A 26,485-nucleotide genomic window follows, 5' to 3' on the forward strand; every position below is an offset into this window, starting at 1 on the left:
GTATGGGACTTGCTCAGGTAATCTGCCCCACTATTTTGTGAGGATGGGATATACACTTGCCTGAAGGGTTACCTGAAATGTTATCGCCAGTTCCCAAGCCTGAAGAGCTAGCCTGCATAACAGATACAATTTGGTCCCCCTGGTTTGTTCACATACCACAGGACTGTCACACCATCTGTGAAGAGCTTTAGAGATCCTGGTTGGAACAGAGGACGGAGGACGGAAGGTCTGCATGGCCAATACCAGTGGCCTCACCTCCCTTACACTGATGTGTTCCTTCAGTTGAGAGGGAGAACAAACCCCCTTGTGCTTTCAGGTGGCTGAAGGTTGCTCCTCAGCCTATGTCTTAGGCATCTGTGAAGATCTGTTAGTGAGGAGCAGGAGGGTGCAACAGAAGTCCTGGGCTGAGTGACATTTTATGAATCCACCACTGACGTACTCCCTTCAGAAAGGGGATGGAAAGAATGGAGAATTCTACGGGGTGATGGTGCTGTTTCCAAATGTACTTTAGATACCACTGCCATTTTCTCATGTGGAGTTTGGCTAAGGAGGAGCATGGGAATGGTGGATGCCATGAGGCCCAAGACCCTGAGGAATTCTCTGGCTGTAATGTGGTGAACCAGCAGAAGACTTTTTAAGTAAAGGGTGAGGTCCTGTACCTTTTGTGGGGGTAGAGAGACCTTCATAATCTCTGTTTGTATCCTGCACCCCAGGAAGATTTGATCTTGTGAAGGAGTGAAAACTGATTTTATGTTTAAGGCAAACCCCAGACTTTGTAGAAGATTGATGGCAAGTGCAATATTTTATTATTTTATTCCAACTCCTCTGTGGAGGTAGCTAGAAGGAGGAGGTCATCCAGATGAGGAAAAATGTGTATGCCTTGAAGTCTGCAGTGGGCAGTCTCAGGAGCTAGGAATCTGATGAGTTGTGGAGCAGTAGAAAGTCCAAAGGGCAAGGCACAGAAAGTACAGTTTTGTACCTGCCATAAATGTAGATGTTCGAGTGTTCACCCTGCTGCAGTCATCACACTTGGGTTATCCTGCCGTCAGGCGGTCCCCGCAGCCGGCCTGAGTTCCAAAGTCTTGGTCCAGAGTCGGTTGCTGTCACTTCTTCCCTGACGTCAGTGTGTCAGGGGTATATAAGAGGCATCTGACGCCATTTTCTTCAGTTTTTCTTGCCCCAGATGTCAGGTGCCCCCAATAGGTAGGCAATATATATATATATTGCTATATAAAAATGAACATATAAAAATAAAACAATACCTTCAGGCACAAGCAAATACACCACAGAGGTTGTATAGGATGGAATGGTATAGAGAAGTCCAGCTAGTTCAGAGGAGATGGAGGGAGGGTAACCTGGACTGCAGCAGGGTGAACACTCGAACATCTACATTTATGGTAGGTACAAAACTGTCCTATGTTCATCGTGTTACCCTGCTGCAGTCATCACACTTGGGTTGAATCCCAAAGCTAAGTACGGGTGGTGGAGTTAAACAGGGTTAGAATAAGCTAGTAGGCCCTGCAAAACTGCAGTGGCAAAACCAGCTTTAGTCTTAGAATACAGAGGTAAGTGATAGTGTTTGGTGAAGGTGTGGACTGAACTCCAAGTTGCAGCTTCCAGAATATCCTTGGTTGGCACCCCTCTGAGAAAGGCTGCTGATGTAGCTGCAGCCCTGGTGGAGTGGGACCTAATGTTAGCAGGTACAGGTTTCCCATGATGCATGTAGCGGAAACGTATGCTATGTCCTATCCATTTTGAAATGGTCTGTTTTGAGATAGCTTTTCCTTGTGATCTTGCAGCATAGGCTACAAAGAGCTGGTCAGATTTTCTGAAAGCCTTAGTTTTATCGAAGTAGTAACGTAATTGCCTGTGAATGTCCAAAGAGTGCAGGAGTCTTTCTTCTTTGTTCTGGGGATTTGGGAAAAAGGTGGGCAAATGAATGGTTTGGTTAAGGGCCACACTGGATACCACCTTTGGCATAAAGGAAGGGTTAAGTTCATAGAGAGACTCTGTCTTGATGAAAAATGAGGAAAGGCTTCACTGCCATTAGTGCCTGTAGCTCTGAGACTCTTCTAGCTGAAGTTATTGCTAGTAGCAGGGCAGTCTTCCATGAAAGAAATTTTAAATCAGCTGAAAAAGCTGGTTCAAAGGGCGGCAGTGTAAGCTTTTCCAGAACAAAGTTGAGATCTCAAGTAGGTGTTGGTGCTCTCCTGGGCGGTCTTATGTTCTTAGCCCCTCTGAGGTACTGTCTTAGGAGTTGATGTGAAAATAAAGGAGGCTCCGTGTTATAATGAGCTGAAATTGCTGAGGCGTGGATCTTAATAGATGAAAAGGAAAGTCCTTTGTGCATCATCTCAGTTAAATATTGTAGAATCTGAGGAATGTTGGGATCAAGGGGATTTTGGCCTTTAGCCTGGTTCCAGGCACAAAATCGTTTCCATTTGTGTGAATAGGTTTTCCTGGTGCTGGGCCTCCTGGCCTCCAGAATGACATCCATAACAGCTTTGAACAGAGGTGTTGGCTGGTTGTTTAGGTAATTTGCCATGCAGCCAGGTTTAAAGTCTTGAGCTGGCTGTGTAGAATCTGATTGTCTCGCTGGGTGAGCAGGTGAGGAATTTGTGGTAAAATCCATGGTGGGCCGTGGGCCATGTTCCTTAGAATTGGATACCAGTGCTGGTGTGGCCAATCTGGTTCAATGAGTATCATTGGTGGCCTCTCTAATCTGACTTTCAGCAGTACCTTTGCTAGAAGAGGCAGTGGAGGAAAGGCATACACTGTTAATGTTTTCCAACTGAATGAGAGGGCGTCCACATTCCAAGCATGTGGGTGGAATGTCCTTGTGCAAAATTTTTGAAGTTGGTAGTTTTGGGGGTTGACAAACAGATCAATGTCTGGGTGTCCCCATTTTTGAGTTATCATTGCAAATACTTGTGGATCTAGTTTCCAATCGTGGGGATTTGTGATGTTTCTGCTTAGGTCGTCTGCCAATGTGTTTTTCTTTCCTGGCAGGAATTGTGCTTGTAGTTGAACTTGGTAAGACAGTGCTGTGTTCCACAAGGTCATTGCTTGCCTGTATAGAGGGGAGGAATGTGTGCCCCCTTGCTTGTTTATGTACCACATTACTGTGGTAATGTCCGTCTTTATTATTAGTTGTCCTGGATGCAAGAGGTCCTTGAAAGCTGTTAGGGCATTCTGTACTGCTAGCATTTCTTTTTGATTGATATGCAGATGCCTTTGATCTGTAGTCCATTTGCCCTGAATGCACTGTCCTGCCATGTGTGCTCCCCAGGCATAATCCGATGCATCTGTTGTCATAGTTTGCCTGGCTGTGGGTAAGGTGAAAGGCTGACCCTTGTTGAGGTGACATGCCTGTGCCCATCATAGAAACTCCTGTTGAAGGCAGGGAATGAGTGGTATCATTGTTTCCAAGCTGTGGCTGTGCTGAGTCCATACGCTTTTCAGGTACCATTGTAATTTCCTCATATGCAGTTTTGCAAATGGTATTAGTAGTATGCAAGATGCCATGAATCCCAAGGCCTGCAGAATTTTTCTTGCAGGGAGTTGGGTCTTTGTTGCCATTATTTTGAAGTATTGAGTCAGCTGTTGTTGCTTGTCTGGCGTGAGATAAGCCATCTGGGCCATTGTATTCAAGCTGGCACCCAGGAATATTATGTTTTGTGAGGGCACTAGTTTTGATTTCTTTTCATTTACTGTGTACCCTAGGCAACTTAGAAGGTGTTTGACAAATGCCAAATGCTTTAAAAGAATGTCCTTGCTTTCTGCTTGAATAAGGCAGTCGTCGAGGTATGGGTATATTTGAATTCCTCTTTGTCTGCAGTATGCAATTACTGGTGCCAGGTATTTTGTGAAGACCCTGGGCGCAGTAGATAAGCCAAAGGGCAGTGCAGAGAATTGATAATGGGTTGAACCTGCAATGAAGCAGAGGTATCTTCTGCAATTTTGTCTGACAGGGACATGCAGGTATGCCTCCTTGAGGTCCAACGTTACTAGCCAAGCATTCTTTCCCAGCATGGGAAGAAGCTGCTGTAGTGTTAGCATCTTGAATTTTGGTACTTGCAGATAGGTGTTCAGAATTGAAAGATCCAGAATGGGTCTCCATGCTTTGTCCTTTCTTGGGACTAGAAAGAGTCTTGAGTAAAATCCTTGTCCTTGCTCCTGTGTAGGTACCTGTTGAATGGCTCTCATGTCCATGAGAGCTGTAATTTGTTTTTGTGCCTCTGACCATTGATTTGGTGGCAGGTTTGGCATTCCATTTATCCTTGGCAAGGTATGAAAGTGGAATCTGTATCCTTGTGAGACAATGTTTAGGACCCATTTGTCTTTTGTGATGATGTGCCAATTGTCTGCAAAAAGTGCTAATTTTCCTCCCAAGGGAGCTGCCAAGAGAGATTTGCTTGGTAGTTTGAGGGTTGAGTCATTGTGTTTGTCTTCTGCTAGCTTGGGGCTTGTCTTCTCCTCCTTTCTGGGTAGCATTACCCCATTGGCGAGGTTTGTAAGGGCCTTGTGACTGACCTCTGCCCCTTGGGCGTCTGTATTTGCCCCTCTGTGATCTGTCAGAAGCTGGAAAGGACCAGTTTTTTGTTGGCCAATTTTTGCTGAAACGAGGGGGTTGTACCTGTAAAAAAATCCTTGACCGTCTGGCATAGACTTTGCCTTACCCTACATTTTCTTTAAAACCTCTTCTGCTTTGACACCAAATAATACACCCTGCTGTAAAGGTGCATCCAATAATTTTGCTTTAGCATGGTCAGGCAGGGTTTGCTCTTTTAACCAAGTATGTCTACGTATGACAGACCCAGTAACAGCTGCTCTGCAGGAAGCTTCCAATGAATCAAATCCACATTGTAAAGTATGTTTGCCCACCTGTTCAGCTGCATGCAACAGATCCTGCATTTCCTTTAATTCAGACTGTTCAGAATGTGTGCTCATTTTTTGTTTTAATTGAGACATTAGGAATTGCTGATATTTCAGCATGTGAAACTGACAATTTAATGCTCTCATAGCCAGCGTAGCTGAGGTGTATATCTTCTTTCCCCATCTATCTAGGGCTCTGGAATCCCTTTCAGAGGGCACAGGATTTTTAGCCATAGAAGCTTTAGCCCCTTTGGGACCCTGAGAAATTGTTCCTGGGTCAGCCACAGGACTTTTATAAAGGAATTTGTGTGAGTCAGTTACTCTGTAGTATATGTCTGGTTTGGCTGGAGCAGGAGGTGGATTTAGACTAGACTCCAAGTAAACATCATCCACAATGTCTAAAACTGGAGGGATAGCAAGTGGTCTGTGCTGGGGTAGTAAAAGGAACTCTCTGAGCCTTTTCTTAGAATCAGAGTAGTACTGGTCTTCCCAGTGGAAATGTTCCCTCATGGTATGTAAAGTTTCCCCAAAGGAGTAGTCTTCAGGGGGAGATGCTGAGGGAATAGAGTCTTCAGCATCAGAGTCTTCATAAGGGGGAAAAGCATAATCCTGTTCCTCAGAAGAATCTGAGGAAATAGAAACCTGGTCAGAGGAAGCATAATCCACCTCTTGTCTTGGTCTTTTATCTGGAGGGGGATGGGAACCCCTGATTAGGGTAATCAAATCTTCAACCATCTTAAGCATCTGTTTTTCTTAGGCATGGGGCCTTGAACTGGAAACTGATGTACAGTCTTTTTTGGTTTTAATGGGGTTTTAAGCTTAGCATAAGATTTAATGGTGAGTGTAGTTGGTCTGAAGACACCTTCTGCAACCGAAGGTGTTTCTACTGCACCGGGATCTCCTTCTGCTCCGGTGTCGGAAGGGCCTAATAAAGATGGCTGCGACGGCCTAGTACACTCCGCTTGAGAATCCGAAGCTGTCTGGGGTTCCAATTCTGCGGTCATCAGGGGCTGCGTAGGCGCCTCACTGAAAACCGGAGAACCGACGACAGGCCCAGCAGAGGCCTCGGAGTCTGGCTTGTTCCTAGGCTGCCTGTCCTTATCCTTGCATTTTTTATGCATGCCGGTCATCCGCTGCTCCGACGGCATGATATAATTAAATTTCCTACCAAACTAATGTTGTGCGAAGTCAAAACGGCGTTTGATAGTTCGTTTATTAAACCTAGCACAAAACCGACAACCTGTGACATTGTGGTCTGGGCCTAGGCAAGGAATAAAATAAGAATGGAAGTCCTTATGAGGTATTTGCTTCCCACAAGAAATGCAATTGTTAACTTTTTCTGACATCGGACTGAGGCAAGAAAAGGTTCCCCAACGGGGTACTTAGCTTTATTGAAAACTTCAGACTGAAATTCGATTCAAAAATCTCAGGTGTCGGCCGACTGACACTTGCGAACTGCTTCTGCTTCGGGCACCGCTCGGCAAGAAAGACTTAAGAAAAATGGCGTCGGATGCCTCTTATATACCCCTGGTGCACTGACGTCAGGGAAGAAGTGACAGCAACCAACGCCAGACCAAGACTTTGGAACTCAGGCTGTCTGCGGGACCGCCTGATGGCAGGATAACCCAAGTGTGATGACTGCAGCAGGGTAACACGATGAACATCTGAAAATGCCATGATGACACAGACAAGCGTAAAAACTTCCTGTAGTTAGGTTGGATGGGGATGTGCAAATATGCGTCTCTGATGTCCAGGGTAATCATGAAGGCTTGAGGCAGAATAAGTGGGAACAGAGTTTGGAGGGTCAGCATGCGGAAAGTGGGTTATCTTAGAAAGGTAATGAGATGGGACAGGTTGAGGACGGGTCTCCGGGGACCTTCCTTCTGGGGCCCCAGGAACTTGGAATAAAATGCTTTCCCATTTGGATTTTGGGAACATTCTGGATGGTCCCTTAGGTCATTAGTTCTGACAGAACCTCTGGGAAGAAAGGTATTTGCTCCCTGGGAAGTTGAGGGATGCCACTGCAGGGCAGTATGTGATCCCATACCATAAAGTACCCTTTCTGAACAATGGAGAGGACCCAGGAGTCTTGGGTTATGCTTTCCCAGGCTGGACAGGGGAAGGCACTGGGAACATGGGATGTGAGTGAAAGAGGGAAACAGAGAGAGGATGGCTCATCTGGAAAGGGCTGCTTAAGTAGCGGAGTTACAGGAGGTGCCCTAGGCTGTTCTGGTCTCCTGTCACTCTTTTGTTCTGCACTGTGTGTGTTGTGAATGCCTATGCACAAACACAGGTTTAGAAGGGTCATTTCTTTTCTGTCCTATGTATGGTGGGAGGCCCTGACGAAGGCCTACATTCTATCAGGTTGGAATCTACCTATTCCCTAACAAGGATCTGAGGAATCCACTTAGGGTCTTCAGTTATCACAAGCTGTGGTTCCCCTCGTACATCAGAAATGGATGCCTGCTCAGCCTCTGTGGATGTGCTTATGTTCAGATCCAAGGTGGCCTGGATGTCAGGCTCGGCCTGTGGATCTGAATTGTGAAACAGGCATGTCTCTGGGCTCTCCTCGGTCTCAAGAGAGACATTTGTATCTAGAGGAGCAGCAGCAGGTTCAGGCCTTTGCTTTTTGGCCTTCTGTTTCAAAATCAACTCACCCTCAGGCCCAGAAGATCCCTCCATAGTGCTTTTTGCTAATAGCTTTAAGTGCTGATTCTCCAGGTAGATAGGTAAAGAAGATAATCTATTCCTTAAGGTCTTTGGGACAAACACTTACCAAACAGAGCAGTTTGTTTGGTTGTGTTTTGGGCCAAGGCAGAACAGGCACTGGAGGCGTCTATCCTTGCATGGAATTCGTCGTCCACATTGGCACTTGCCCCTTTTGGATGACATGAATCCTAACCAAAGACAGTAGCAAGAGAGTTGAAAAAATTCCCCAACAGGGCACTTATCTGAAAAATCACAAACAACTTGGAGTCAGACCATACATTGGAATATGGCATTCAGATATGATGGCAGAGAAGTTCTGAGCACGTTGCATGCGTACTTCACTATTATGGCTGACCCCCAATCGCAGCCTACATGTGATACCACGCACCTTACAGTAATAAAAGTCTTTTGTTTACCGGCTGATGTTGGGTCACCTACGGCAGGGAACTGCCTCATGTAATGAATATTGCAACAGACGAATAGAAGGACATCATGAGCATAACAACTCAAGCTGGCAACAGCAGCTTTTGATGGCAGAGGAGCATGCATACACAGAGGGACACAAGACTGTCTTTGCTAGGATGGAAGCATTCATGTCACCACTGGGGAAGGATTAGGGCCATACCTACAAAAAGACACTCAAAACTAGGGTGCTGAAAGAGCAAACAATCTCAATGTCTGCTTTCATGACTGCCCCTCTAGATGGCTCTCAGTAAATTGGATCTGGGGACTCCTACCACTAGGGGATGAATGGACTCTAGTCCAGTAGATGAAGGTCTGATGGCTAGCAGGGATGGGGAAAAACACCTAGAAAAAAAATGGACAATTTCTTTTTATACAACAGCTGGAAAGATGAACTGAGGAGACAGAGTGGCATCATGCATTTTTTAACATGGTCTTATAACCTGGGTGTGGTGAGAAGTGATCTCTAAATAGGAATTATTATTACTTATTTATTTAACATTTGTTAACTGGGAAAGTCTGACTTGAAGCCAATTTTCAGTGGAGGCCCAGGGAGAAACTCTCCAGATGCATGCCTTTGTAATGTGGGAGAAAAATGCAGCACCCAAAGGAAACCCACACGAATGCAAGGGAGGATCCAGCCAGCTGAGAATCAAACCGGAGAACATCTTGTTGTGAGGCGACAACACTACTGCTGCACCACTGTGCCATCCAAATTATTTTAATATATGGTTATATATGGTTGGTGTAGCACTACTTGATGGTTGGGGCATTTATGTTAATCACCAACTGCTTTGAAGACCTAAATGAAATGGAATATACATCTTAACATACTAATGTAAGTGAAATTACAGAAACAATAAGAAAATAATGTTTTGATCACAGAAAAATCTCAGATAACAGCTGTGTGCATTTAGAAATCAGTTGCGGTAGTTGTGTGAGGGATGTCCGGTTCTGATTTAGGTGGCTAATAAGACCTATTTATAAGGAGGAGATGAGCACTTTTGTGATGCCAATACCTGACCAAAAAGCTGCTTTGATGCCAGTACTTGATGCGGAGATAAATCTTCCACTATTTCACAAAAGAGAAAGCAGAAACAAAGGTACTGATAATGAAATGACATGCAATCAATCTTACCAAAAGGCACCAAAGTTGACGTAGTAAGTGTGGGATGACTGAACAAAATGATGTTACACTGCACAGGTTTACAGTCAAGACAAGGAAGCCATTATTGATTTCACTACAGATGTGGAGTATGGGAATGATGACGAATCCCACTCATGGTTAAAGTGGGAGGGGACATTCCTTCAGAAGTAGACAATTAGAGAAGATGACAACCCTACAAAACGAAGGGAGAAGTTGAAAGGTACTAGAAGTTTTCTGCTTTCATATTGCTAGAAAGTGACTAACCATAGTCTTGGCTACAGAAGTTGGAAGTCTGTTTATCACAAATACTGCCACAGAGAACTGAAACAAATGCCACTTCTTTCTCAATTTTGACAGCACGTTAACATCGCTAATAGAAACTATCAAGTCAAGGAAAAGAAACAGAAGTAAATATTCCAGACTGCCTGGTTGCCTAAGTAGAATGATTTTCTCCTGTGACAGTGGTGACTCAGGTTAGACTAGCATTTCAATCGATGGGAAACTAGTGAGAAGGGATAACTATAAATAGCTGGATGTTAGCTCATCTAACCAAAGGAAAGGAAGGGGAAGAACTAGCCACCACTGGAATACTTCTAGTAGCCAAGCAGAAGAGTAAACCAGCAAAGCAATAAGGTAACCAGAAAGTATAAGCAGATGTCAGACAGCCTGTCGTCATGATGGAAATTAGCTGATGTCAATGTATGCCCTCATCCAAGTTATAAAAAAAAAAAAAAAAAAATTCAAAAATACTTTCTGCACACAAGAATAAGCTCAAACCATGAAACAGCAGTCTCCTTCCCACCTACCACATTAGCATTCACACTGACTACTAGCCAAAATGAGGTAGCCATTGCCATGCTCTGTAGGAAAGTCAGTCAAGAATAAAGGAAAAGGTTGGGTAGATAAGTAGTCTTAATATGTATGTTCTTAGAAAATAAAAGTGGCAGAAACAGTACGAAAAGTTCTGCAGTAATCTGACGAACACGGATTATCTCCGAGAAATGTAAAGCACATATTCACAAAAAAATTTCGCAGGACATCAGTATGGGTAATGTTTCCATTACCTCCTTCAGTAAGGTGGTCCATAGGTCTGAGATAATAAAGAAGACATTCTCAGTAATCATGAACAGGTGCAACAGCAACTATTACTATCAATAGAAATGGTGAATTGCAATTTAAATGGAAGGCTTACTCTATGATGATTTCTTGTATTTTGCAAAAAAAATAAAAAAAAAAAAGAAAAAGAAAAATCTCCTTATTTTATAACTTTATTGTATAAAGTATTATGTAAACAAGGAGCACCAAAATGTTCAAACAACTGCATCAGGGAACCCAGATGAACACAATACTATTGAGTATCACAATGAAATTGGAGTAGATGTTTCAATGCTGTTGATGGTAGGATTGTAAAAATCTACAAAGAAAAAAGAAAACTGCTCAGATTTCATTTTGTAGTTAACTGGTTTAATCATGCAATGAAAGTAAAATAGTCATGCTTAGTTTTCTTCACAGTAGTGCAAAAGTACAGTTTTGTACCTACCATAAATGTAGATGTTCGAGTGCTAATACAGCTGCAGTCATAACATATAGGGTTGTCCTGCCATCAGGCGGGTCCTCGGTCGGCCGAATTCCAAAATCTAGGTCCGGCATCGGTTGTCGTCGCTTCTTCCCTGACGTCAGTGCGGCAGGGGTATAAAGGAACCAGCCGACGCCATTTTCTTCAGTTTTTCTTGCCCCAGATGTCAGGTGCCCCCAGAATTAAGGCAAAACATAAACTTATGTAATAATATAATGTAATATAATCAAAGAACAGTGGTTTGCAAGCAAATACACCATAAAAGAATACCCCAATCAGGTTGTATGAGGAGGTGTTTGTCATAAGGCCTGCCCCAAGAGGGGATGGAGGGAGGGAAACCTGGACTGCAGCTGTATTAGCACTCGAACATCTACATTTATGGTAGGTACAAAACTGTACTATGTTCATCGTGCATACAGCTGCAGTCATAACAGATGGGTAGAATCCCAAAGCTAAAAAGGGGTGGCAGGCACTAAGTGGAACTAGGACGAGCACGGATGCCCTGCAAGACTGCTGTGGCGAAGCCAGCTCTAGATTTAGAGTATAGTGGAAGGTGATAGTGCTTGGAGAAAGTGTGCACAGAGCTCCAAGTGGCTGCTTCCAAAATATTCTTGGTAGGAACCGCCCTGAGGAAAGCTGCAGAGGTAGCTGTGGACCTTGTGGAGTGAGATCTGATGCCTGTAGGTACAGTTTTTCCATGAAATGAGTAACAAAAGCGTATGCAGTGGGCTATCCATTTTGAGATTGTCTGTTTGGAAATAGCCTTTCCTTGAGCACCTGTAGCATAGGACACAAAGAGTTGCTCTGATTTTCTGAATGGCCTTGTCCTGTCCAAATAATAACAAAGTTGCCTGTGAATGTCCAAGGAATGCAGTAGTCTTTCCCCTTTGTTTTGTGGGTTAGGATAAAAGGTAGGTAAGTGGATAGTCTGATTCAAGGCTACACTGGATACTACCTTTGGTATAAAGGAAGGGTTGGTTCATAAGGAAACTCTGTCCTGATGGAAAATGATGAAAGGTTGCACAGCCATGAGGGCTTGTAGTTCCGAAACCCTGCGTGCTGAGGTGATAGCCAGAAGGAAGGCTGTTTTCCATGACAAATATTGCAGTTCTGTTGAAGCAGCTGGCTCAAATGGAGGCAGGGTCAGATTTTCTAAAATGAAGTTGAGGTCCCAAGCAGGTACTGGTGGTTTCCTTGGGGGTTTTATATTCTTAGCCCCTCTGAGGAACTGTCTTAAGAGAGGATGAGAGAATAAAGGAGGATCAGTGTTGTATTGTGCAGAAATGGCTGAAGCATGGATCTTGATGGAGGAGAAGGAGGATCAGTGTTGTATTGTGCAGAAATGGCTGAAGCATGGATCTTGATGGAGGAGAAGGAAAGTCCACTGTTTAACATCTCAGCTAGGTACTGTAAAATTTGAGGTAAATTTAGTACCCAAGGATTCTGGCACTTTTTCTGATTCCAGGCACAAAAATGTTTCCATTTGGTGGAGTAGGCTTTTCCAGTAGAAGGTCTTCTGGCCTCCAAGATGACATCCTGCACCTCCTTGGAGAGGAGGGTCTGTTGGGAAATCAAGGAATCCTCCATGCGGCAAGATTGAGGGTTTTCAGCTGACTGTGAAGAGTTTTGAAGTTGTGCTGGGTCAACAGAAGAGGCACTAGAGGCAGGATCCATGGTGGGGAATGCGTCAGGCTCCTCAGAAGTGGATACCAGTGTTGTCTTGGCCAGTCTGGAGCAATGAGAATCATCTTTGGCCTCTCTGCTCTGGCTTTTAATAGAACTTTGGGCAGCAGAGGAAGAGGTGGAAAGGCATAGACTGTCAATGTTGTCCAATTGAAAGAAAGTGCATCCACTTTCCAGGCCTGTGGATGATAGGTCCTTGAGCAAAATTTTTTCAGTTGGTAATTTCTGTGGGTAGCAAAGAGATCCATGTCTGGCCGTCCCCATGCCTGAATTATCTTTGCGAAAACTTGAGGATGCAACTTCCATTCATGTGGATCTGTCATATTTCTGCTTAGGTTGTCTGCCAGCGTGTTTTCCTTCCCTGGCAGGAATTGTGCTTGAAGTTGGATTTGCAATTCCAGAGCTGTGTTCCAAAGGGACATGGCTAGTCTGCACAGGGGGTATGAATGAGTTCCTCCCTGTTTGTTTATGTACCACATCACTGTGGTGTTGTCTGTCCTTATCAATAGCTGGCCTGGATGCAGTAGGTCTTTGAAGGCCATAATAGCATTTTGTACTGCTAGCATTTCCTTTTGATTGATGTGCAGGTGCTTCTCTTTTTGGGACCATTTGCCCTGAATGCACTGATCTGCCATGTGCGCCCCCCAGGCATAGTCCGAGGCATCTGTTGTGATGATTTGATTTGCTTGAGGCATGCAGAAGTGGAGACCTATGTTTCTTTGGCATGCTTGAGCCCACCACAGAAATTCCTTTTGAAGACATGGAATGAGTGGTATAATTGTTTCCAAACTGTGGCTGTGTTGAGACCATAAGTTTTTTAGGTACCATTGAAGTTTCCTCATATGCAGCTTTGCACATGTGATCTGCAGGATGCAAGATGCCATGAATCCCGGAGCCTGCAGGACTTTCCTTGCAGTCAGCCTGGTGAAGGTTGCCATTTTTCTGAAGTATTGAGATAGTTGCCCTTGCTTCTCTGGTGTGAGGTAGACCATCTGGGTGTTTGTATTCAAGCTGGCACCCAGGAAAATTATTGCTTGAGAGGGTATTAGTTTTGATTTCTTTTTGTTGACTGTGTATCCCAGAAAGTTCAACAATTTTATTACAAACGCCAGGTGTTTCAGAAGTATGTGCTTGCTGTCCGCTTGGATCAGGCAGTCGTCCAGATATGGGTATATTTGTATCCCTTGAAGTCTGCAAAAGGCAATTACTGATGCCAGGCATTTCGTAAACACTCTGGGCGCAGTAGATAAGCCAAAGGGCAATGCAGAGAATTGATAATGGGTTGAACCTGCAAGAAACCTGAGGTATCTTCTGCAATCTTGTCTGATAGGGACATGCAGGTATGCCTCCTTGAGGTCCAATGTTACCAGCCAAGACTCCTTGCCCAGCATGGGAAGAAGCTGCTGTAATGTGAGCATCTTGAATTTTGGTACGAGTAAATATGTGACATCGGTCTGAGGCAAGAAAAGTTTCCCCAACGGGGTACTTAGCTTTCAAGAAGACTTCAGCTGAAATATTTTCGTAAAACTCAGGAGCTGGCCGACCGGCACTTGTGAAATGCTTCTGCTTCAGACACCGCGCGGCAAGAAAGACTGAAGAAAATGGCGTCGGCTGGTTCCTTTATACCCCTGCCGCACTGACGTCAGGGAAGAAGCGACGACAACCGACGCCGGACCTAGACTTTGGAATTCGGCCGACCGAGGACCCACCTGACGGCAGGACAACCCTATCTGTTATGACTGCAGCTGTATGCATGATGAACATCATGCTTTCGTAGAAATAAGGTACAATAAACAACATAAAAGATAATCACAGAGTAAAACTAAAATGTATGCATCATCATGGACAAAATCATTCCGTGAATAATGTCTTAAAATAAAACATGGAAAAATACTTTCAAAAATCTAAGAAAAGTGTTAAGATACTGTATGACATACACACCCAACAGCAGAGGGTTGATTTAACTGCTGTGTTTTCAGTAATTTCATGTCATACTGGTGAAATGTTTTCATTTGGCTCAGGTTTCCCAAGAAAATGAAGGTATGCCATGATACCCATTCCTCATACCTCTCATATGTCCCTGATTTTGCATCATATTTTTGCAAAATCCCTCACATTTTTTTTAAATTTTCTGGTTACTCAATTAGGTTTACAATCAGTCAATAACACCATACATAGTTTCATAATGTGCTGTTCAGAAAATGCATGTTACTGCACAGCCTGTTGTTCTAACACAAGTAAATTTAGGTAATATATCAAAACTTCCCTGATTTTGGACCTTTGTCCCCCATTATTTTTGGCTTTGTCAAGAATTCTTGAGCAAAGAAGTTGAGCGGTATGTCTACCTTTACACTGTATGACCAAAAGACATTAGATACCTTAGATTTTGAACCCCAAAGACAAAAGTATAGCTGGTACATTGTCACTAAGAAGAAAAAGAAACACAACCCACAAGCTAGCCCTGTTTGACTTTGCAAATGTACTTGACCTTTAAGCAAGCTTTTGAGTGGATTCTGAGAACCTACCTTTTTTAAGCACCTTTATTAATGTAGCACTTAGGACACAGACAATTTTTTTCCATTTGCATACATTATACATTGCATCTTTACTTTCTTTGTAGCTATTATCAGTTGAACAGTATATAAATTGAATTCCTAGTGTGCCTTAAACCTTACTCCCCCTCCTGAACATTATTCTGCATGTACTGTTCCCACAGTTTCTATTTCTATGTATTTTGCACCTTCCCTTTATTAAACATCCCTCTTTCAGTTCTTTTATCTCTTTTATAATACTCAATACGTTAAATAGAGTTGGTTTAGACTTTGATTTCTATTTCCTAATAAGTTTAATTCTGTTAGCTGCCAAAAAAGCAGTTAAGGCCTTTCTATGTCTAGGTAACTAAGATCCTGTGACTCGGCTCAACAGAATAATTTCCTTAGTTATAGCCACTTCCTCCCCCAGTATTTCTGATGGCATACTCCATAAGGAATTTTTGAAATCTGTCAACTCATTGTTTGTCTTTCGGCTTTTTTCCCCGGTAAGGGGTCGCCACAGCGGAACTCCGGTCCGCTGACTGGCAGTAGATTTTTACGAAACGCCGAGGTGCCAGCTCGACGCCCAACCTTCAATGAAGGCACACCCATTTACGCACACGTCTTTCGAATGCTACCCAACCGCGGGGAGGGCATGCAGACTCCACACAGAAGGCACTCCCACGAATCGAACAGGAGAACCTCTTGCTGTGAGGTAACAACGCTACCGCCGAACTCATTACACTCCCTAAAAACATGCTCTTTCTTGATTCCATATTTCTGTTTTATACAGATTTTCATTAAAATATCTCAAACACGTCTACAGTATCTCTGGTTATTTTTCTTGTTAAAGGCTAGCTGGAGTACTTTTTGCTTCTAATGACTGAAGAATTATTCATTGAAAGGCAGCTGCAACAGTGAGAGGAAAAGACCACCTTCTAAGTTAGAAGAATAGCAGGCAAAGACACCTTCACTCCAGAGCTGCACACAAACACTGGATTCTCTACAGATATTGAAAAAATGGAGAAGTGTGATGAAAAACAAATGGATATTGGCTCACACTCCCCACAGAAACCTACAAGATGTTAGAATCTTAATTGTTCAACTGCAATAAAGTTCTAAGTTGGTCATGTGCTGGAAAATATGACAAAAATAGCCATCCCTAGACTGAAAAAACTGCAATGAAATGGGAAATTTACCAAGAAAAATATTTCATTCAATGACAATCTGATAAAAAGTGGTCCATCTTTTGTAAAGGCATGACTAAGGCCATCAGGCTTTGGGACTGATTTGCAAATGAAACCTTGTCAAGTTGGTAAGCACCTTCTTCATCCCACAATGCACTGCAGGACCAAGAAAGCCCCTCAAAATCTGCACTACTGTGCTCAATGCCCAACAAGAAAATATGACCTCAAGCTGCTTTTGATACATTGCTGAGAATTTTTTTTATGCTTCCTAGGATGTTGCCTGATGGCTCCTATAGTTTCACTGACTTGGCCCATTTCTTCTCATGGGATCAGAGCCAGGTATTCCTGGGCTAGGCCAGAGCAGTAATGCTCATTTGCTCCTGCCCAGGAATGCCTAATAACCCTCTGTTCCCATCCCAAAAGAGAGTTGTGGCATATGGAGTGTGCCAGCTTACATGGGATGGATGGATAAGCTACCCTCTTGCACTGACAGCACCTCCCTGGGTGGCTTCTCCAAGCCTATAAATAGCTGCCAGTGAAGAAGCATACCTGCACGTGCCAATTTTCCGTCGGCTACATTGTGTAGGCTCTGCTGATGCAGAACTCTATTTAGGGTAAAATCTAGTGCTCTTGCTAGGTACTACCCATATGGCGAGGATACAGCTACCTCCCTCCTCCAAGAAGGGGGAAATGGCAGCAGTGGCTCACAACTATCCTCCCTGGTGAAGATCTATAGGCACCTGTGCCATCAATAAAACTTGGGTTTGTTTGTGGCTTCATCAGAGTTTTCTCCCTCTGTTCCATGGACCTGTCTAAATATTGCAAGAAATTTTATTTTTCCACTACCTATCCAGCACTTGCATAGCATCCAGCAGTCTCCCTGGCTTCCATGCTGACCCAGACCTGTATTCCTCTATTCACAACTGTGCACTCTTAGATGTAATCTTGGTGAATCTCCTGACTACTTGGGAAATCACCCTTGCAGTAAGTCAGTATTACATACATGGGACAGCAACAGATTCAATGAAAGGGAGAGAGAGATGTAGATGAGAAGAAAAAGACCATTACACACATGGCAGGTCATGCAAGGTCCCTAGTTGTGAATGCAGTGATGTCAGGAGTCACTGCTGCTCCCCATGTTGTAACCCGAGATGGCCTGGGAGGAATGGAGGTCACACAGATATCGGACTTCCCCCAGCCCTTTCTCCTGAGATATGACAGCTTGCCGTCAATAACTCTTTCCTACTACTGCACAGTGAGACCTGCTGATGGTCGAGTCCATTTCCTGAACTCAGGTCATTGGCAGGAAAGACAGATGTCCTGTTTCTGTATCACTGGACCAGAATGTTCAAATAGATATCAGGAACATTTTTCTGGCATCTTTCTTTCAGTCTCTTCTAACTCTAATATAACATTTAGAGTACCCCACACCTGTTTTAATAGCTTTTTATTTTGGTCATAAACCTTTCTTCCATTTGGGCAAAAGCCTTGTTAACATCTTATAATGGAATACTCATTCCATTGGTGTTCTGTGGGAGGAAAATTTCTCCACATACAGACAGAAAGTTTAACTGCCATGATGTCAATCATAACCTATGCAAGTGCTCAATTTGTGAAAAATTCGCAGAACAGCTTTGAAAAAAATACAACTTAAATATTACTTAACTGAAAAAATCACTAACTGCAACCCTCAAGTTCCTCATCTTCAGTTCCTCAGTCAAGGTCTCTGCCAAGTTTACCATTCTAATCGTTAAGAAAGAAACACAAAAACAACCAAAAATTCTTTCCTAATTAGTCAGACAGAACACTGTTCAATTATTCATTGAAAGGCAGCTGCAACAGTGAGAGGAAAAGACCACCTTCTAAGTTAGAAGAATAGCAGGCAAAGACACCTTCACTCCAGAGCTGCACACAAACACTGGATTCTCTACAGATATTGAAAAAATGGAGAAGTGTGATGAAAAACAAATGGATATTGGCTCACACTCCCCACAGAAACCTACAAGATGTTAGAATCTTAATTGTTCAACTGCATATAAAGTTCTAAGTTGGTCATGTGCTGGAAAATATGACAAAAAATAGCCATCCCTAGACTGAAAAAACTGCAATGAAATGGGAAATTTACCAAGAAAAATATTTCATTCAATGACAATCTGATAAAAAGTGGTCCATCTTTTGTAAAGGCATGACTAAGGCCATCAGGCTTTGGGACTGATTTGCAAATGAAACCTTGTCAAGTTGGTAAGCACCTTCTTCATCCCACAATGCACTGCAGGACCAAGAAAGCCCCTCAAAATCTGCACTACTGTGCTCAATGCCCAACAAGAAAATATGACCTCAAGCTGCTTTTGATACATTGCTGAGAATTTTTTTTATGCTTCCTAGGATGTTGCCTGATGGCTCCTATAGTTTCACTGACTTGGCCCATTTCTTCTCATGGGATCAGAGCCAGGTATTCCTGGGCTAGGCCAGAGCAGTAATGCTCATTTGCTCCTGCCCAGGAATGCCTAATAACCCTCTGTTCCCATCCCAAAAGAGAGTTGTGGCATATGGAGTGTGCCAGCTTACATGGGATGGATGGATAAGCTACCCTCTTGCACTGACAGCACCTCCCTGGGTGGCTTCTCCAAGCCTATAAATAGCTGCCAGTGAAGAAGCATACCTGCACGTGCCAATTTTCCGTCGGCTACATTGTGCAGGCTCTGCTGATGCAGAACTCTATTTAGGGTAAAATCTAGTGCTCTTGCTAGGTACTACCCATATGGCGAGGATACAGCTACCTCCCTCCTCCAAGAAGGGGGAAATGGCAGCAGTGGCTCACAACTATCCTCCCTGGTGAAGATCTATAGGCACCTATGCCATCAATAAAACTTGGGTTTGTTTGTGGCTTCATCAGAGTTTTCTCCCTCTGTTCCATGGACCTGTCTAAATATTGCGAGAAATTTTATTTTTCCACTACCTATCCAGCACTTGCATAGCATCCAGCAGTCTCCCTGGCTTCCATGCTGACCCAGTCCTGTATTCCTCTATTCACAACTGTGCACTCTTAGATGTAATCTTGGTGAATCTCCTGACTACTTGGGAAATCACCCTTGCAGTAAGTCAGTATTACACACATGGGACAGCAACAGATTCAATGAAAGGGAGAGAGAGATGTAGATGAGAAGAAAGAGACCATTACACACATGGCAGGTCATGCAAGGTCCCTAGTTGTGAATGCAGTGATGTCAGGAGTCACTGCTGCTCCCCATGTTGTAACCAGAGATGGCCTGGGAGGAATGGAGGTCACACAGATATCGGACTTCCCCCAGCCCTTTCTCCTGAGATATGACAGCTTGCCGTCAATAACTCTTTCCTACTACTGCACAGTGAGCCCTGCTGATGGTCAAGTCCATTTCCTGAACTCAGGTCATTGGCAGGAAAGACAGATGTCCTGTTTCTGTATCACTGGACCAGAATGTTCAAATAGATATCAGGAACATTTTTCTGGCATCTTTCTTTCAGTCTCTTCTAACTCTAATATAACATTTAGAGTACCCCACACCTGTTTTAATAGATTTTTATTTTGGTCATAAACCTTTCTTCCATTTGGGCAAAAGCCTTGTTAACATCTTATAATGGAATACTCATTCCATTGGTGTTCTGTGGGAGGAAAATTTCTCCACATACAGACAGAAAGTTTAACTGCCATGATGTCAATCATAACCTATGCAAGTGCTCAATTTTTGAAAAATTCACAGAACAGCTTTGAAAAAAATACAACTTAAATATTACTTAACTGAAAAAATCACTAACTGCAACCCTCAAGTTCCTCAGTCAAGGTCTCTGCCAAGTTTACCAGTCAAGGTCTCTGCCAAGTTTACCATTCTAATTGTTAAGAAAGAAACACAAAAACAACCAAAAAATCTTTCCTAATTAGTCAGAACACACCTGGTTTACCTGTTACCATGGATGAAGCCTTCTTTCTGTAAGGCTTCAGATACAGGTCTGAAACTAGTTTTGATGATTCCTTCTATTCTGATACAATAAAACAGGGGCATTTCTCATGTTCCAACACCTCACGCCCATATAATGTCAAGGATTGTCCCCCTCTCCTGTCCATATGAAGGGTTTGGCATTTTGGTGTTGCTCCTGCCATACTCCATCTGTGGGACCCAGGGAATCCTTGGCACTTTTTTTGCAACTAGTTTACTTCTTCTGCCTTTTCTGGTACTACAGCTTATTCAGCTGGTGCTGATTTGGAGGATGCCACCCATGATGCCAGGGCTATCATTTCTCTGACATCAGGCCCATGTTAGGGCTACATTGTCACTTTTAGCACCATATGACTTGGCATTAGTATGTATGGCAAGGGGCATCTCAAGTATCTGTTTTGTTGATGCCATTGCTCTCAGCACCTGTAGTGCTTTTGATGCCAATTTTGGGGATCTTGGCATCAATGTCAGTACCAGGTTTTCCAGTAGAGATTTTGGTTTAGATCTTCCCAGCTTCAGGATTTTTATCTTGGGGTCTCTTGATGTTGCAGTTTTCAAAATTGCCACTGATGTGAAACAGTGCAAAAGCCTTCTGTTCCTGTCATAATGCTGGCACTTTCCCAACATTTATTTATTTTTTTACTTATTTCCAGTTTGATTACCGGGGAAGTCCACTGGGTCAGAGTGACCCGTTTACAGTGGAGGCCCAGGGAGAAAAGCTCCAAGATACGTAATACAGATAAGGTACAGAAATACACGGATGTCAGTCTTACATAATATGGAAACAGTTACAAGTAATACCTTGAAAATAGGCATAATAAGTAGAAAAGCATTTTCTTTAGTGTGCACACTCCGATATTAGGTGAGAAGATGTTTTATATACATACTTTTAAGTAAAATGAGGATACACTATACATGCACAATTTCAGAAAATAAATTAGTAATGGAAAGCTGCATGCAATAGTTACAATGTAGTAAATGGAAACCTACATGCAATAGTTACAATGTAGTAAATGGAAAGCTACATGCAATAGTTACAATGTAGAACCATAAGAAATAAGCAGCTAATAGAGGAAGGAAAGCAAAGAAAATGCTCATAGGAGCATAGCTGAAGGAGAGTTATTGAGGTTATCGATAGCTATTGTTATTGTATTGATAGTTACTGATAGCTAATGGAGAAGGGAGAGCTTAGAAAATACTTGTGGGAGCATAGCTGAAGGAGAGTTATTGAGGTCTTAGGAACCTGAGGGGGGAAAACCCCCAGGAGCGTAGCTGAAGGAGAGTTGCTGAGGGCTGAGTGGGAAAACCCCCCAGGGGAATGGACTACGGAAGATTAGGTTGGATGGTGGCAATTGCATTTCCATTTTGTGGCCAGGCGTTTGGTAAGTTGAGTTTTGAAGTTTTCCAAGTTTGGGATAGTTCTTAGAGAGGGAGGAAGGGAATTCCATTTTTTGCCTAGAGAGACAGTGAGAAGTTGGCCTGCTGTACTTTTGGGTTTGGGGATAGGAATTAGGTTTTGATGCTCAGATCTGAGAGTTCTATTGGTGGTGTAATGGGGGAGGATATTAGTTAGTGCTGGACACTTAGTTGGGTGATATACAAGTCTGTGTGCAGTGGTGAGTTGGAGGAAGTCTAAGTAGTTTGGGAGTTCAAGCACCTTTAGGGATCTTAGGGTAAAGGCAGTGATGGGTAGAAGGTTTAGATTTGGAAGCAAATTTTGAGATTTTATTACAGCAGTTTTCTAGTTTGGAGGAAATAGAGGAGGACAGGTTAGTTAGCGGGGGGGCTCCATATAATAAGGAAGGCAGTAGATAAGTGGTGGCCAGAGTATTCCTAGTAGTATAAGAGAGGACGTGATTGTTCCTATACAGCATACCTAGCCTTTGGTGGGTTTTCTTAATATTTTGTTGAATATGGATATCGAACTTGAGATGTTCATCAATAGTAACACCAAGCAGTTTAGTGGAAGGAACCACTTCTATAGCTGAATTACTTTGACTTAGCACTTTGAAAGCATTTTTGTTGTAGGAGAAAGACTTTGTGGGAGGGAAAAGTAGAATTTTTGATTTGTTTGCATTGAGAGAGAGGTGGTTTTGGTGCATCCAATTTTCGGTGGTTGAAAAGGCAGTTTGTGTTTTAGACAGCAATTCTGAGAGGTTAGAGGCAGAGCAGACTAAGGTAGAATCATCTGCATATTGAATAATTTTGGAATCAGGAATGACAGCATGAGAGTTATTTATGAAGATATTGAAAAGCATGGGCCCTAGGACAGATCCCTGTGGTATGGGCCCTAGGATAGATCCCTGTGGTATGGGCCCTAGGATAAATCCCTGTGATACGCCAGTTGGGATAGGTAAGAAGGAAGAGGTAGAGTACTTCCATTTGACTGCCTGAGTTCTAGCTGATAGGTAACTGGAGAACCAGGATATAGTCTTTGGGGAGAGATGGAGCTTTGAGAGGTGATAAAGAAGGTGTTTGTGTGAAACAGTGTCGAATGCTTTGGACAGATCGAGCAGAACAGTACAGACTATATGTCCAGAGTCTTGGGCTAGATTGACTGTTTCTAAGAAAGAGTAGAGCAGTTATAATACTATGACCTGGGCGGAAACCATGTTGTGTAGGTGTAAGAAGATTGTTTTGGGCCAGGTAAGGCATACGTTGAAGGTGAATGCACTTTTCAAGGATTTTAGAGATTGGAGAGAGTAGAGCGTTAGGGCAGAAGTTAGAGATGCTGGTGTTTTTGCCTCCTTTATGAAGGGGAAGAATTTGTGTTTGGGGATGTAAGATTCCTTAACAGATCTGTTGATTATAATACTGATTGGGAGAGCTAAGGCATCAGCAGCACATTTTAAAAAGGCAGAGGGAATGTTGTCAGAAGCATTAGAGCATGGTTTAAGTTTGGATACAAGTCTTTTTATGGAGTTAGTAGAGGCAGGTTTGAAGTCGAACAAGGGGAGAGTTATTAGTGGGGTTAGATGAGGAGGAGAGAGGGGCTGGAGGGTTAATGTTGGGGAAGGTCCTGGTCAGGTCAGAAATAGTTTCTAAGAAGAATGAGTTAAAATGAGAGGCTAGATCAAGATCCGATTTGCTTGGGTCAGGACAAGAATTATTTTTGGATCCCAGATTAAGCAGTGAGTTTACTGATTTCCAGAACTGCTTGGGGTTTTTGTTATTGTTGGACTGGAGTTTGATGTAGTAGGACTTTTTGTCCTTGGTTATTAGCTGTTTTGCTAGGTTACGTTGCTGTTTGTATTGGAGCAGGGTACTGGGAAGTTTATCTTTTTGGTACAGCTTCCAAAGTTTGTCCCTTTGGTGCATAATTTTCTTAGCATCTTTGGAAAGCCAAGGAGCTGTATTAGTTTTTATCCTCTTGTGTTTAAGAGGGGCAAGGGAGTTTAGAGTGTCTAGGAAGACAGAGTTGAAGTGTTCTATAGCACTGTCAAGAGGAAGGGAGTTTAGTATTTGCCAGTTCATTTGCTTGAGAATGATGTGGGGTTGAAATTACTGAGGTTACGGGTATAAATATATTGGTACTGGTGAGGGGTAGACGTCATTGAGCAATGAATGTAAGCTGGGAAATGGTCGCTAATGGAATCAGGAGTTGTGCCAGAGTTGGTTATTTTATTAGGATCAGAGACTAAGATCCAATCTAAAGTGGAACGAGGGGGATTTACTTTGCTAGGTCGGGTGACTGAGTGAATTATCTGAGAGAAGTTATAGAGGTTGATGGCTAGGGAGGGATAGGCACTATTAATTTTGTTCCAGTCAATATTTACATCTCCTAAAATATAAGTTTCATACTTAATTTCAGTAGAGGCCCACAGGAGAATATCCTCAAGGGTAGAGATATTGTTACCAGGAGAGATATAAAGGGCTATTATTCAGATATTCTTGTGTTTATTAATTTTTAGTAGTCCAGTAGTCAATTCTGTGTTCTGGAAATGTGGAATTGGAGTTTGGAGGGGTATTAAGGTGAGGAGATTGGAGTATATTAAGGCAGAGCCACCCCCTTTCTTATTTGGTCGGTCATTTCTGAGAATATTGAATCCTGGGGGTAGGATCTCAGCATCTGAGATATGGGGTTTGAGTCAAGTTTCAGAGATTGCTAAGATGTCTGGTTGGATGTGGCATAGCCAAACTTGAAAGTGATGAGCTTTGTTAAGACTCTGGGCATTCATGGTAAAGATTTTTAGGGTGTTGTGGAAGGAGGAAGGAGGTAAGGGGTAGGTGTTGCAAGTAGGGGGACTAAGACCAAGGTTGGGGTGGATAACTCCAGCAGGGGCTAGATTGTTGAAGGAGGTATCCTTTAACCATTTGAGTTTAAATAGTGTGAGTTTTGGAAAATCCAGGAGTAGTTTAGGAGACAGTATCTTAATTGTAAAGGAAAATACTTTAAGGTGGAATAGGTGAAGTGGGTTGGGCTATATAAGTGAGGAAGAGATTGAGTAGAAATGTGAGAAGGATTGTAGGTGAAGGTGGGGTTGTGAGGAGGTTATTTTTGTAGGTAATATTACATAAGCAGTGAAGGAGAACGAGCTGGTGTAGTAGAGAAGAATTAGGAAGACAAGGAGAAAACAAGGGGTGTAGAGAGAGTGGTGACTTATGAAATGCATATTGAAAGAAAGGAGAATGGTATAAGAGGATAAGGAGAAAGGAGGATGTCTGTGAAGCAGTGAAGGTATAGGAGGAGAGAGAAGAGGGCTTTAATTGTTTATGGAGGGAGGAAGAAGTGAAGAGAGTTTATGTGAGAAGGTAGTGATTGGGAGGAAAGGGGAGGGAAAATTCCTATGCTGGGTGGAGAGGGAGGGGGAAGAGGAAGGAGCTGCTATTGGGTAATTAGGTAGGAGGGAGGGATATGTGATGAATAAATGTAGGACCCCTGGGAGTGGGTGGGATATGGGGGTAGGGTAGGGGGCAGAGTGAGCCTGCAGGGCGAACGGAGCGGGTAGACACAAAAGAAGGAAGGAGCTCGAGAGGAACAATCAGTGGAAGAGGTTTATTAAGGTAAGTTTAGTTATGCATAGATAAGTAGGAATACAGTAGTACAGCAGGTTAGAGAATAGCTAGATGATAATTTGTTAAGAGCAGGGCTTAGAATAACAGAGTTAAGATGTATTAGTATTATAAGCCAGAGGGCTAAATAAATAAGGTGTGGGATTGACTGAAATAAAGGTGCCACCTAGTGTACATGTTATGTATTACAATGGAAGTTCTATATGGGAGAAAGGCTGATCAAGGAATTGGGAAGGGATAAAATACTCAGTGAGAAGAGAGCGTATGCTAGCTACAGGGTAGAGAGGGGCTATGGCTGCTGGCTGTCCTGGCTGTGAAGAGAGATTTTAATCACCAAAAGCAAAAAATGTCAAGCATATTGCTTTACTGCCAGTTTAGGGAGTACACATACATGTTCACTTCTTTACGGGAAGGGTGCTAGGATAGCAGTCCAGTGGGAGTTCAGGTTATTTTGAAAGGGGTCCGTAGCCGGCATCAGGTAGACACTAGGTTTTGGATTTGAAATAGGCAGGATGCAGAGCTGGGAACTTTTGAAAGAGAGGGAGAAAAAAAAGAAGTAAACTTAGTACAGGAAGTTATATTATGCAGGTATGGCAATAATTTACATTCATTCAGTACTACTAAAAAGTATAAATGTAGGTTAAAACAAACACTCAATACAAAAATCAAGTTACATTCATTCAGTACTGCTAAAAGCTATAAATGTAGGTTAAAACAAACACTCAATACACTGCAAGAGAGCCCTTGATAAGTCTTTAAAAATAAGGCTACTAGGAGAATCTTAGTGATATTGTAGTGCCATTGTTCAGACAAAGAGGTATTAATGTAGGCAAATTCTACCAATTATATTGGCTTTTTATATGCAGGCTGATTAGTAGGCACCTGGGGTACAGTATTTACAGGAGTAATAATATGCACATCCAGCTTTACTAGTGCTGAAGCAAAAATGTAACTTTGACCATGTGTACTATTTCAATACTAATAGGCACATTTACTTACCTTAAGCAGTGCACCAAACAAGAACTTCAGGCAGAATTACTTTCCACATACAGCTTCTTTCATAACTAATAGGGAGGCTGCTGTCTTGTGTTGCCCACGTGCATATCTGTTTCCTACTGTGCACATGGCTTTCTAACCTGCTGCTCAGCCAAAGGTCAGACAAAACACAACCCCTCCTCAACCTACCAGAACATCTGCAACAAGGAAGGTCTCTTCCTCTTTTTTCAGATTGTCTCTCCTCCAAAAAGTCCCAGAAAGGCCCAGTTGGAAAATAAACACACTGAATCCCCTCAGGAAACTCATTTCAGATGAAGAAGATACCAACTCCC

At 42.9% G+C, this 26,485-nt stretch overlaps 1 protein-coding gene across 1 annotated transcript in view; it reads right to left on the bottom strand.

Annotated features, from left to right (window-relative positions):
- Nucleotides 1-10,447: 10,447 nt before the first annotated feature.
- Nucleotides 10,448-26,485, bottom strand: part of BRD7 (bromodomain containing 7) — a gene marked incomplete in the record, with an annotated part of 891,907 nt that continues 875,869 nt past the window's right edge. Inside the window, 1 exon segment of the mRNA XM_044081983.1 lies at nt 10,448-10,607. Coding sequence (XP_043937918.1) covers nt 10,552-10,607 — 56 coding nt within the window.

This window comes from Protopterus annectens, chromosome 8.part1, assembly GCF_019279795.1.
Source record: "Protopterus annectens isolate FY-2018-M chromosome 8.part1, PAN1.0, whole genome shotgun sequence".
NCBI lineage: Eukaryota > Metazoa > Chordata > Ceratodontiformes > Protopteridae > Protopterus > Protopterus annectens.